The 14,689-nt window shown below is 39.2% G+C and overlaps 1 protein-coding gene across 7 annotated transcripts in view; it reads right to left on the bottom strand.

Annotated features, from left to right (window-relative positions):
* gphnb (gephyrin b) overlaps positions 1–14,689 on the bottom strand; it is a 127,789-nt gene that overhangs the window by 27,466 nt on the left and 85,634 nt on the right. For 2 of the 7 annotated variants that reach the window (XM_056262849.1, XM_056262850.1), the window contains exons 9-10: positions 8,282–8,323; positions 6,002–6,076 (exon numbers count right to left, since the gene is read on the bottom strand). The exons of 3 other annotated variants lie outside the window; for them this stretch is intronic. In XM_056262849.1, coding sequence (XP_056118824.1) covers positions 6,002–6,076; positions 8,282–8,323 — 117 coding nt within the window. The remainder of the gene's footprint in view (positions 1–6,001; positions 6,077–8,281; positions 8,324–14,689) is intronic. 2 more of the 7 variants (XM_056262851.1, XM_056262852.1) reach the window with 2 other exon arrangements.

Raw genomic sequence — 14,689 nt, forward strand, 5'->3', positions numbered from 1 at the left:
ACCTAAGCTTTAGGGGACTATATAGCCAGTCATACAAAAACACACTTTAAAGTCAACATCAAATGTCATGCAACACCAATTTTAATTATTGCAATGTATTTCTGAGTGAATAAAATAAGTAAAATTAAGATGCACTGAAAAAAACACAACAAAAAACTGTAAAAGCACTGAGATATCAGTACGTTAACTATTCCCTCATGAAATATCTTAGATGTGGCTATTTAATACCTAATTTTTAAAGACATTTACAAGAAATAAGAAATATATATATTTCCTATATCTGATAAATCATCTTTCAGCTAATGTTTTTTTTTGTTGTATTTTCGAATGATCAGTATTGTGATTCTGAGCAGAAAAAAATAGCTTTTGAAACAGGTGTTTAAAACCATATATTGTTTTTCTATCACATTAAATTTGCGATCTTATTCTTGGACTTTAAATGTTTAATCTAGGAATTAATTGTGTCTGACACCTGTTTTGGTGAATGGAAGTGGCGTGAATACAGATATTCACAAAAAAGAAACATGACAAGTCTTTTAATTTTTGTTTAAAAACACTCTTAAAAATTAAGGTTCGTATTGGGATCGATGATTCCATTAGGAACCTTTAACATCCATGGAACTTTGCCGTTCCACAAAAGGTTCTTTATAGTGGAAAAAGTTATTTTAGAGTATTAAAATGTTCTTTACACTAAGAAAAAAAAAGGTTATTTTAGGAACTGTTCTTTAATTTAAAGGTGCATTGCGCAAGTCTCTGAGTTTTTGCAGAACTATGCCCCCTCTGGCGACAAGCGAAACTGCAACCAGAGGTGTGCACGCTCATGGACCACACGCACACGCACGCTTGCACGAGCTGTTCATAACCAAAGGAGCATCAGCCGCACAAATCTTTTGTTTACAGTCATAATGTCTTCAGAGGTAATAAAGTTATAAATCTCCAAGTCATTTTAAATCTATGAAAGCAAAGGCATTTGAGTAAATCACACACTTATGTGTGAGGGGAAAACGGGGATAGTAGAAAACTTCTATCTCCATGTTGAACTGTTTTATGTGTTTACTGTATCCACTTATGATTGCATTATTATGGAAACACGTTCATGAACCATTTTATCCAGAAAAGAAAGCCAACTGAGGATCCCGTTTGAGCCCTAGAGCAGACCGGAGATCTCTCCATTTGTTGAAAGCCTTCCCGATGTTGACTCTCGTCTTATTCCGACGCCTGTCTGACTCCAATTTGGCCCTTTTGGTGGCACTAGACAAACGTTTTCTTTTCTTTGTCTTACGTGGAGTTTGCGTTGGGGTTTGGAATGAACTCTTTAAATCCATCATCTACTTTTGTTGAAAGTTGACTAAAGTTTTGTCGCTCGAGTTGTCTTTGCTGATACGGAGAATGGCGGCGAATACACAAACCTGCCAGTCATAGCCAGGTGAGCGTGAACGCGCATGACGTCACGGCCAGTCTCAAATTCCGTCCCGAATCTTTCTTATTTTTTTTTACTGAACAGGATTATAGAGGCAATCGCAGTGATCAGAGAAGGGCTCATTCAGCCCATCAGGCAATTGTTTAAGCATGTATGGGTTAGAAAAACGGGTATTTTTAACATGAAATGTTGCGCAATACACCTTTAACTGTTCTCCAAAAATTGTTCTTCAATGGGAAAAAAACCCATTTGGAAGCTTTATTTTTAAGAGTATATGTAATAAAACTGGAGCGTGTGTGTGGGTTAGTTAGTATTAGTGATGGTTTTAGATGTCAGTCTACTGATGTCAGTGAGAAGACCAAACCATATGATGGATCTTGTACTGTCACTTAATTAAGACAGTGACGGCGCTGAAGCAGGACAGGAGCTCTGGTCATTATTACAATCTGCACTAACTGTGAAGCTGAACTCAACACACTCCTGAAGTGCATCACACACACACACACACACACACCAAATCAGACCTAAGCTATACCATTTAAACTCTATAATAGAATTAGAGCTAATTCTGGATAAATTAAGAATCACATTTTATTTTGTTTAAAACAGAGATCGTGATTCTCCCAGGATTCTGAACAAAATAATGAGATTTACTAGAGGTTTTGACAAAATGTTAATTGGTGCAGTCTATTTAAAATGTTTAATTAATCTGAATTATTTAAACTCGGTTTGAGTGAACGATTCAATGACTCATAAATACTTTTGTTTCATTCGTGGATGAATTAGCATGTTCGAACGAATCTCATAAATTAATGATCCAATGAAAAAAAGTTAAGAGTCACTTGTCGCCACCTACTGGTGTAAAGATGTAATTGAAGCGTCACGTTAAAGGGATACTCCACCGTTTTTTCATATTAAACTATGTTATTCTCTTATCTAAGACGAGTTGATACATACCTCTCTCGTCTCAGTGCGTGCACTGAATCGCTCTGTCGGGCGGAGAACTTTGAGAGCAGTTAGCTTAGCCCCATTCATTGTGTATGGGCCAAACAGAGATGAAGTTAGAAGCGACCAAACACATCCACGTTTTCTCTATTTAAATATAGTTACACGAGTAGTTACACGACCAAGTATGGTGACACTAATTAAAATAGTCCGAGTGACTACAGTGGCTCAATCTTAAGTTTATCAAGCGACGAGAATACTTTTTGTGCGCAAAAAAAACAAACAAAAATAACGACTTTATTCAACTATTCATTTCCTTCTCTGTGGGCCTCGAGATTTCATGTAGTGAAACTGCGCAAAGCTTCTAGGTTGTACGTCACACGCATCACACACATGTGAGCCTACGTGTGACGTACAACACAGAAGCGCTGCGAAATATCACTATCACCACTGTAGTCACTTGGACTATTTTAACGATGTCTTTCATAACTTTTGGGCCGGCCAGTTTCGATCCCTTAGAAGCCTATGGAGGAGTGATCCAGCTCTCAGATTTAATCAAAAATATCTTAATTTGTGTTTTGAAGATGAACGAAAGTCTTACGGGGTTGGAACGACATGAGGGAGAGTCATTACTGACAGAGTTTTAATTTTTGGGTGAACTATCCCTTTAAGAGGATCTTTCCGCTGCATTTTTCTAAATGTTTTGAGGGAAGTTACACAACAAATTTGACTAATACAATGCTATACACACATAGTCTGGCTCCGCCCTCCTACGTACTTCCACTCAATTTTCATTTTCCTTCAGTACTACGTCTGGGTTTGCTGTATATTCTTTGGTTTTCTCCGGTCAATTTTTTACCGGGCCGATCAGCGAACAGAGGGAGTTGCTGAGAACGATGACGTTGAGGTGCGCTAGTTTGAGTTCTAGACATACGTCACGATCAAACGTTAGCGATTGGTTATGGCAGATCCAATAGAGAGCCTAAGCCCCTCCCCTCCGCTTCCGGCTCATGGGACCTTATTTCGGAAAAAATATGTATGGTAGTCAATGGCGAGAGACAACTTATCTTTTATTCCGTCTGAACTGTGCCCTGAATTACACATATGATGTTTGTCAATTTAAAAGATAATTATGAAAGTCAAGAAAGTCGCAGTTTGTCATAAAACAGAAGAGTAACATTTAGTTGTATGTGAAAATCGCTCAATGAACTACATCTCCCTGGAAGCGAAACAACGAGCGAGATCCGCTGCTCGTGTGCAGTCTGGTACAAATTACGAAAGTTACGATTATAACGCAAGACTATAGAAACAATGACAGACGTTAGCTTCAGTAAAGTTAGCTTCAGTAAAGTTAGCTTCAGTAAAGTTAGCTTCAGTACAGTTAGCTTCAGTAAAGTTAGCTAGTAAGCTTCAGTAAAGTTAGCTTCAGTAAAGTTAGCTTCAGTAAAGTAGTAAAGTTAGCTTCAGTAAAGTAAGCTTCAGTAAAGTTAGCTTCAGTAAAGTTAGATTCAGTAAAGTTAGCTTCAGTAAAGTTAGCTTCAGTAAAGTTAGCTTCAGTAAAGTTAGATTCAGTAAAGTTAGCTTCAGTAAAGTTAGCTTCAGTACAGTAAGCTTCAGTAAAGTTAGATTCAGTAAAGTTAGCTTCAGTAAAGTTAGCTTCAGTAAAGTTAGCTTCAGTAAAGTTAGCTTCAGTAAAGTTAGCTTCAGTAAAGTTAGCTTCAGTACAGTAAGCTTCAGTAAAGTTAGATTCAGTAAAGTTAGCTTCAGTAAAGTTAGCTTCAGTACAGTAAGCTTCAGTAAAGTAAGCTTCAGTAAAGTTAGCTTCAGTAAAGTTAGCTTCAGCAAAGTTAGCTTCAGTAAAGTTAGCTTCAGTAAAGTTAGCTTCAGTAAAGTAAGCTTCAGTAAAGTTAGCTTCAGTAAAGTTAGATTCATTCATTGAGAGAAAATGTGCACCTTTGGGGTTTGTAGTCTTTGTAATCACGTATTTTCACAGTCTTATACCTCAACAGTTTCACATCAAACTGCAACTTGACTTTAAAATGTATCTTTTAAATTGACAAACATCAAATGTGTAATTCAGGGCACAATGCAAACGAGATCAAACTATTTGTTGTCTCTCGCCATTGACTACCATACAATATTTTTCCGAAATAAGCTCCCATGGTGATCGACCGGAAGGGGCGGGACTTAGGCTCTCTATAGTTTTAAACTTCAACAGAGGACAAGGAAGTTAACGCTTGTCAATGGGGCGATGCCAGACTCTATGTACAAATGAAATGTAGGAGAGTCTGGTGGGACCAGGCTAATGCACACACACACACACTACACACACACACACACACACACACACACACACACACACACACACACACACACACACACACACACACACACACACATATTCATTAAAGTCTCTCCAACACACATACACTGCTGCAAACACACTGTTAGATCCTCGACACAAACAACATCACACATGAGTAAAACAAAAAGAGAACAAATGGCAGTGAATGAGTGTGTCAGAGCAATATCATTTTGATTGTTTTAATTAAGTCACTTATACACTTGATTAAAGTGTCTGCTAAAAGATCATATAAAAGTGAAAATATTCATGCCATAATATAAAATATGGCCATGCTCAGAGTAAAAAAGCCTTCTCTTTATCTTAACACCAAAATACCATTGTTTCTACTGTAAAATCATGCATACTAAATCTCCTTTACACATAATAATACAGAGACTTTAATGGCAAAATCTTCTATTGCTCCGCAAAACATTGGTGTAGGATTTAATTTGAAACTCAGAAAAGTCAATTTCGCAAATAATTACAAAGAAACGGCAAGTAAAGCATTGAATTAAGCTTGACATTTTGAAGTAGAAAAAGACTGTCACAAAAAAAACTTGTTACGTTGCACTTGCTTCTATTTTCTATTTGTAAAAGATGCACATTAACTGTAGCATCTATGGTATATTGTAGGAGACTGTCGTTATGATGGTAAATAATGGTATATATATGCGTAAAGGAATTTAGTTTTTTGTGGTTTAGAAAAAAAAATTTAATAATATATATATACTACTTCATTTGTATATATTTTAAAAGCTGAGCTAAACTTTTTTTTATGATATTCACAATACAATCGGACAAAAAGTGTTTATACATCCGAATTTTAGTTTTTAATAATCATTTAATAAAATCCATTTGTTACAGGAACATGACTATAAGCATTCGAACAGCGAATAAAAATGTATATTTTTTATGAATTGAATTTTACATTGATTACTAAATAACTGTGTACAAAATAACAAACCATCTCAGTACAGACTAAAAATATAGGCGTCTTAATCTGTAACTAGTAGTCGACTGATATTATAAATATTTTAACCGACTGAAAACTGTTCTGCTATTTTCATAAACAATGGTGAATCTGTTATCGTAGCTGATTTATGTACAAAACAAGATTTACTTTGAAACAATTGCAAAGAAATAAAAAATTTGAAGTAGAAAGACTGAAATAGTAAAACGTACTCAAAAAATCTTTGTTATAAAAAAGTATTTTTGTCTAGACGTACGCTTTGTGAGCCGTCTGTGTTTACAGACTAGATTTGTCTGGCTATGATTAAAGATGAGCTCTTTACCTGGTCCAAGGTAGAGTACCTTGACTTGAGTGTGATGACCTCATCCAGGTGTGCTCTGAACTCTCGTCGTGACGCCTGGAGGAAGCCACAGCATAGTCACTCACCCTAAACACACACACACTCCTATCTTTCCCCCACACGCACACACACACACACACAAACCTCTCCATATCCAACAGGCACAGATACAGAATCAATCCGCATTCTATCAAACACATTTATGAGCATGCTCTGCCACAAACACTGACACAAACACACTCACAGATACACTAACTCTCTCCAACAAGACGCACAGTAATAAAGACACACTGCAATGATGTGCACCGCTGCAATGGAAAACATGAGCAGCTGAACGGAATGAAAACTCACCCCTGTTAAAACCAACTCAACTGATCTAATGCTGTAAATCGTGAGTGATAAATAGGAACAAACCAACAGAAAAGAAACCGTGGAGCAGGAGAAATCACTCCCATGGTGAATGGCACTTGCATCGAGCTCCTCGGAGAAGGCAAACTAGTGTTCAGACTGAACCTGTTACATTACCAGCAACTAACAAAAGTTAGTTAGTGAACTGACTGCATTGCATGATATTTATCTCTCTCTAAAACAATATTGACAAAGACTTTTTCATTTTTTAAATAGAAAATGAAATGAATTTGTTACTGAAAAAAGACAACATTTAAAATAGCGGAGCTACTGTCACATTTATAAAAATACCTACTAAAAATACCTGAAGTCATTATATTTTGTTTCTTTTTTTGTGCATGGGCTTTTTTTTTTTTTTTTTTTTTTTAAACATGCGAGTTTTACTCACTCCCAAATGTTGAGGTACAAATACATTGGATAAATCTACTGGATTAGTAAATAAGTGCAGTTTACTAAAATAAAAACGTTTTTTTTTTATGATGTCTATGGAAGCTTGTTTCCGCCACTGAATAATAATTAATAAAAAAAAGGTAATTGCGACTTTTTATCTAACAATTCTGACTTTTTCCCCTCGCAATTGCAAGTTTACATCTTGCAAATCAGACTTTTTTTATATAAACTTGCAATTGTGAGAGAAAAAAAAAAGATAAAATGCAACAATTATCTTTAAAATAAAATTATTCCGTGGTGGAAACAAGCTTCCATAGATATCCGCACTACAATCTGTCCAATAAGAAAATTGCCATTCATTTTATTTCTTTTTTTTTTTATAAAAAAGAAAATTAATTTGTTACTGGAAAAAATACAACATTTAAACATTTTTAACAGCCGATACTGTCATGCTAATAAAAATGTATATATATCTACTTCTATTTTTTTTAATATCCGGAATACAATTTGACAAAAAAAAAACTTTTTGCCATACATTTTTTGTTTTTAATAATAATAATAATAAAAAAATCCATTTTTTACTGGAAAAACATTACAATTTTAAATATTTTAATAGCTGTCACACTAATAAAATTTTACAAAATGTATAAATAATTTACTGATTACTAAATATTAAATAAAACATCTCAATGTAGTGTATAATAAGCTGTACAGTGTAATATATAAGCTTGTAATTTACAGTATATGGATAGAGCATCGAATAAAACGTATTTTAAAAACTATTAAAAAACTCTTTAGATCAATCAGGGTGAAAAAAGTTCCCAATATGTCTAAAATACAGTGGAGAGAGAAATTATAAGCTGCACTTTTAGAGTATATTGTGTGTTTTACGTAGGTAACGACTAGTTGTCGATTGATACAGGTTTTTCACTTGTCGATACGAAAATCTAGGCCGATTTATTGTCGATATATAAATAATACAGCTAAGTATTAGCGAACACAATGTAGGCTACTTTACATTGCCATAGAGATAAACCTTTGTTGTATTTATGATTATCTCAAAATGGCCAACCATCATCCTAAATTATTATAAGTTAATTGGCTTCTGTCACTAGTAACAATAACCCCTCGGCCATACATTCACTAAAGCGTTTCACGAATGAGGGAAAATAACAATAAAAATGCATTTAAAGAAAAAGTGAAAGAAAAAATGATGGATAAACCACTGTCAAAAACACTTAAAACAACAACAACAAAAAATCTCCAAGACAAACATCTAAATTTGTCATAAAAATGACAGCAAGTCATTTCTTCTCTGTTGCACTTGAGATAAAAGCATGCATGACAAGACAGGAAGGGATTCAAGCAACATTCATCATGGGCAGGACGAAACGTGTCACATGACAACATGTGGAGGTGGAGGAGAGCTGTTGCTGATCTGGCCCGAGACGCATGCAGGAATACCTCAGCAATGCTTAGGGTGGATGAAGAGGAGGGGAGCCGCGCCTGGGTGCCATGAGAAGGGGAAAAGAGAAGACAATTAAATATAAGAGCCAGCAAAGCCAAGCTGAGACAGACACTGCGCCCCCTGCTGGCCCGGAGGACTGCAAGCCAAAGCAGCTGGGAACAGAAGACATTTAAAAAGAGCAGATGTGGAGATAAAGACCAGAAACTACGCAAACACAGCGTTTACACTTGCGTATTTGCATAGAGCATGTTTCGGGCAGGACAGTGCTTCTGATCTGGGATTTGTACTTGACGTTTTTGAATGCAAGTTCATCTGGGTTTCTTTTGCAATCATTTGTGATCCCATTTTGATGTTGGCTTGCGGGGATAAAAATGTGGTCACATTAAATCCAATTTATATTGGATTTACAACACATACGGACAAGCACACACGCAAACAAGGCAAAGATGAAAAGATGGGGGAAGCGTTTAACACATTGCTATGCCACTAAAACACACTAACTGTAACCCAAACTACCATGATCCTGATACTGAAGAACACATTTCTCAAAACAACAACACTGATGTCAATGTGATACTTAATATACACATCGAAAAACAAAACAAAACAAAAATAATAATACTTGAATTCAACGAGGATGCATTAAATGCATCAAAAGTGACAGCGAAGACATTTATAATGTTACCAAAGATAGTATAAAATTCATCAAAGAATCCTGAAAAAAAAGAAATGTATCACGGTTTCTGCAAAAATATGAAGCAGCACAACTGTTTTCAACATTGATAATACAGGTCCTTCTCAAAAAATTAGTATATTGTGATAAAGTTCATTATTTTCCATAATGTAATGATAAAAATTAAACTTTCATATATTTTAGATTCATTGCACACCAACTGAAATATTTCAGGTCTTTTATTGTTTTAATACTGATGATTTTTCGCATACAGCTCATGAAAACCCAAAATTCCTATCTCAAAAAATTTGCATCTTTCATCCGACCAATAAAAGAAGTGTTTTTAATGCAAAAAAGTCTACCTTCAAATAATTATGTTCAGTTATGCACTCAATACTTGGTCGGGAATCCTTTTGCAGAAATGACTGCTTCAATGCGGCGTGGCATGGAGGCAATCAGCCTGTGGCACTGCTGAGGTGTTATGGAGGCCCAGGATGCCTTGATAGCGGCTTTAAGCTCATCCAGAGTGTTGGGTCTTGTGTCTCTCAACTTTCTCTTCACAATATCCCACAGATTCTCTATGGGGTTCAGGTCAGGAGAGTTGGCAGGCCAATTGAGCACAGTAATACCATGGTCAGTAAACCATTTACCAGTGGTTTTGGCACTGTGAGCAGGTGCCAGGTCGTGCTGAAAAATGAAATCAGATGGAAGCATGAAGTGCTCCAAAATCTCCTGATAGCTAGCTGCATTGACCCTGCCCTTGATAAAACACAGTGGACCAACACCAGCAGCTGACATGGCACCCCAGACCATCACTGACTGTGGGTACTTGACACTGGACTTCAGGCATTTTGGCATTTCCTTCTCCCCAGTCTTCCTCCAGACTCTGGCACCTTGATTTCCGAATGACATGCAAAATTTGCTTTCATCCGAAAAAAGTACTTTGGACCACTGAGCAACAGTCCAGTGCTGCTTCTCTGTAGCCCAAGTCAGGCGCTTCTGCCGCTGTTTCTGGTTCAAAAGTGGCTTGACCTGGGGAATGCGGCACCTGTAGCCCATTTCCTGCACACCCCTGTGCACGGTGGCTCTGGATGTTTCTACTCCAGACTCAGTCCACTGCTTCCGCAGGTCCCCCAAGGTCTGGAATCGGTCCTTCTCCACAATCTTCCTCAGGGTCCGGTCACCTCTTCTCGTTGTGCAACGTTTTTTTGCCACACTTTTTCCTTCCCACAGACTTCCCACTGAGGTGCCTTGATACAGCACTCTGGGAACAGCCTATTTGTTCAGAAATTTCTTTCTGTGTCTTACCCTCTTGCTTGAGGGTGTCAATGATGGCCTTCTGGACAGCAGTCAGGTCGGCAGTCTTACCCATGATTGCGGTTTTGAGTAATGAAACAGGCTGGGAGTTTTTAAAAGCCTCAGGAATCTTTTGCAGGTGTTTAGAGTTAATTAGTTGATTCAGATGATTAGGTTAATAGCTCGTTTAGAGAACCTTTTCATGATATGCTAATTTTTTGAGACAGGAATTTTGGGTTTTCATGAGCTGTATGCCAAAATCATCAGTATTAAAACAATAAAAGACCTGAAATATTTCAGTTGGTGTGCAATGAATCTAAAATATATGAAAGTTTAATTTTTATCATTACATTATGGAAAATAATTAACTTTATCACAATATGCAAATTTTTTGAGAAGGACCTGTATTAATATGAAATGTTCCTTGAGCAGCAAATCTGCATATTAGAATGATTCCGAAGGACCATGTGACACTGAAGACTGCAGCTATTGGTTAAAAGTTGCCTGTGGTAATAGAGATTTTTAGATGAATGCCAATGCTTTTTAGGTCCGGTAGAATCTGCGATCTCTGAACCAGTTTGTTTGCTGGCTTCCATGGCTGCGATAAGCAATGTTTTCCTCCAGCGAACACTGTCGCGGAGCGAAACAAAACAGCCACAGAACTGCAGCACAAGCCTGGCCATTTTCCATCTCAAAAAATATGTGTACAAGATGCATGTTTTGGGCACTTGTGATCCATAAAAACAGCGGAACGTTCTAAAACGCTTAGGGCCCTATCTTGCACCCGGCGCAAATGACTTTGCACACTGACGCATGTATCATTCCTATTTTGCACCCGCGCAAAGCGGGCTTTTCCCTCCACAGACGCACGTCGGTAAACTAGGAAATGAACTTGCGCTCCCTGGGCAGGTCAGCGCAAAAAGGAGGCGTGTTTCGGCGCAAACATTCCCAGGTGCTATTTTGCAGTTCGAGAAAACAATTGCGCCACTGACCAGAACAAACCTAGTCTAAAGTCAGTGGCGCATTGCGCGTTGTTCATATTGCTATTTTAAGCGCGCATGCTTGGCCATAATGTAGCGGGAGCACAACGCGCATACACTTTGATTCTCTCACCAACACAGATGCAGCAGTTTTTATTTTTGCAAATCATACATTATAACAAGGAAAAATATTAACACATGAGGTAAATCATTGTGGTGTCCATGAAGATGTAAAAAAATTTAGGCCTAAATCTAGGTTACACATTTACCCAAATTATTCAGGCTAATTGTAGTAATGACGGATCAGACCTGTTTGCCCAATAGTGGCAAGACACATATGTATATAAGGACATCTGACAAATTAGTTTGTCCGTCAAGAGCCAGGAAAAAAATACAACGTCACTTCTCTGTCTTTCACTGCCCTGACGAGAACGTCGGTCTCCTCGGCTGTGAACAGCTCCTGGCGCGCGCCTGGTAAATCCGCCATAATAATAACAATCCGCCATGCAACATGCGCGCCTGCTCTTAAAGGGTATGTTGGATGACGCTCTGATTGGTTTATTTCACGTTACGCCCAAACCACACCTATGAATAATGAAGCTATTTCAGACCAACCCCTTTTAAACTTGAGTCGGGCGCAAGAGTCATTTATCCCGCCGGTAAAATAGCAACAGCGCCCAAGACCCGCCCACAAAGTTACTTGCGCTTCGCGCTTGATACTTGCGTTTCAGATCGTTAAAATAGGGCCCTCAATGTGAAAAACACGTGCACCAATAAGGATTCAATTAAGCAAAGTTTAACACTGATCAAGCCTCCATCTACGATTCATTTTCTCCACCATGATGGATTCACCAATTAAACAGCAACAATGTTCATATTCCATTTCCTTTTTTATTGACCACCGATGCCTCACGGAAACCTGTCAATCAGTGTCAAGGGTGGGATTATGCTATGGGGAGTGTTTGTGTTGATAACATTACTGATGTTGCTGTTGGTCAAGGCCACAAACTCATTTAACTTATCCAAAACTAAATGGCTTCTGAGTGAGAGGAAATCTGTATAGGATGTACTGTCATCAACTTGCTGCGCGAGCATCATAAGGTCCTCCACAATTTCTCCAACAACCTCCATTGTTTAAAATAAACCGGGCTCTGTTCAGGGCATCTCCTCTTGACCGTCGACTGTGAGTGACGTCACTTGCCAACACAAACACGCCCCATAGCATAATCCCACCCTTGACACTGATTGACAGGTTTCCGTGAGGCATCGGAAATGGAAATACTAAGGGAATTAGTGTTCCATTTGAGTTTTGGCTGGCTACATACGCGACGCTGAGAAAGTGAAAAAGCAGATGTGGTAATTGAAATTGCTATTTAAATATGACAGGGCCAAAACTCGTAAGATATGGGAAACACAGTTGCAAACGGACTTTGCTTTTCCATTTGAAATTTGGCAGTCAGTGTGCGTTCGCTTAAACGAAAATGCAAATGGTAATGTGCGATTTGCAATTGACTGTTCGCAAAGACCCGCCCCCCCTTATTTACTGTCGCTATGTCCGACAAGCTACGCTGCTCTCTCTCTCTCTCACACACACACACCATGTTCTCACGCAGTGAAAAATACATCGCAGACTGACAAGGTTACTTTTCGGTTACTTTTGATATTAAACATATTAAACAAAGTCTCACCTTTCAAATTTGGTCATTTTTTAAAAAGAAATTTAAACAATAAATACCGTTTTGTGGCTCTTTAATGTATCGTGACAGATCGCTGTAGAGCATCAGTTAAAGCTGTTCGTGATCCGATCATCTCTTCCTTCTAGTTCATTTATAGCATCAAATAAACATGAATGAACATACGAAGGAATGTTGTTTTAACCGCAGAAAGACGTCAGTACATTCCGTTTTTCAAGTTCAAATCCTCCCATGTTAATCACTCTCCTGACTGCTTTGTCGGACAAAATGGCGGATGGCGAAGTATGATTGGTCAGATCACCTGTCAATCAAGCTCCCTGCGAAGGGTCAATACGCTGATTTCACGATGCCGCCATTTTGAAGTCGAAAGCGAGGCTCCGGTGGGAAGAACCCCGGAACCCCGATTTATTAAACAAATAACCAGGAAAACAAAGCCCACGAGGGGGCAAAACAAGATAGGACAATGAAGACTAACTAGACTGAGACAGATAACTATAAGAAAACAAATAACCTTTACAGGCAATAGTGCAACAGGACTACAACTCTTGACAAGATACTCACAGACTCTGACAAAGGTTTGACAAGGATTAACACTCAGGTAACAATCACAATGAACCGACAAAAGACAGCAGATACAAGAGGATTAAATAGGGAACACTAATGACGAGGACAGGTGAAACTGACTAGACAATAATCACAAGACGAGGATAACAAGGGGGCGGGGTAACGAGACGAGACAACACAAGCACATGGTCCAAATAACAGACCATGCGCTTGTACATAAAACATGATTCTGTCATGATCCTGCCTCACGACTAGGAAAATCAAGAATACTAAGGCAGAATCATGACAGAACCCCCACCTTAAGGAGCGGCTACCAGACGCTCCTCAAGGGGACATTAAACACGGGGCATGACAGACTGTGACAAAGACACGAACCAACAAAACATGGAAAACATTAACAATGGCAAACAGGAATAAACAATAACAGGGTTCGGGTGAAAAATCAAAAACAACATACAAGGCAAAGGAGGAGGAGGAAACACAGAGTTCATGGGGGGAGGTCCAGGGTGGATGGGAGGACTGGGGTTCTTGGGTCCACGGGAGGAGGGCTGAGGACGAGAACTCCGGGCAGGCTTGGACAGGGACACATGAGTAGAGGTCTTGGGAGAAACAGTCCGGGGTTTAATGGTGACAGGGGAAACAGTCCGGGGACAAGTGGAGACAGGAACGAACGGTGAAACAGTCCGGGGACTAGTGGAGACAGGGACAAACGGGGAAACAGTCCGGGGGCTAGTGGAAACAGGGACAGATGGGGAAACAGTCCGGGGGCTGGTGGAGACAGGGACGAACGGGGAAACAGACCGGGAATTAGCAGCAACAGATTCAGACGAGGACACAAAGGATGCGGAACCGGGACTCCTGACGTGAGACATAGCAGGCAAAGGGGCAGGACAGGGTGCAGCAATAACAGCGGCAGGCTCGGGTGCAGCGCTCACCGGGATAGGATCAGGTGCAGCGCTCACAGAGACAGGCTTGGGAGCTGAGGACAAGGCAGGACAGACAGGGGGTTCAAGAATAGCGACGAGACGGGTAATCGGAAAGGGTCTTGGCCGCAATGATGACGGGCATCTCCTGACGAGCTGAAACTGCTCGCAGAACCTCCTTAGCGGCTAGATCGGCCGCAACTCTCTCAGCGGGCTCTGGGACAGCGCTTGCTGAGGCGGGCTCTGGGACAGCGCTAGCTGAGGCGGGCTCTGG

This window comes from Rhinichthys klamathensis, unplaced genomic scaffold (assembly GCF_029890125.1).
Source record: "Rhinichthys klamathensis goyatoka isolate OS25496 unplaced genomic scaffold, OSU_Roscu_1.1 h1tg000196l_1, whole genome shotgun sequence".
Classification (NCBI taxonomy): Eukaryota; Metazoa; Chordata; class Actinopteri; order Cypriniformes; family Leuciscidae; genus Rhinichthys; species Rhinichthys klamathensis.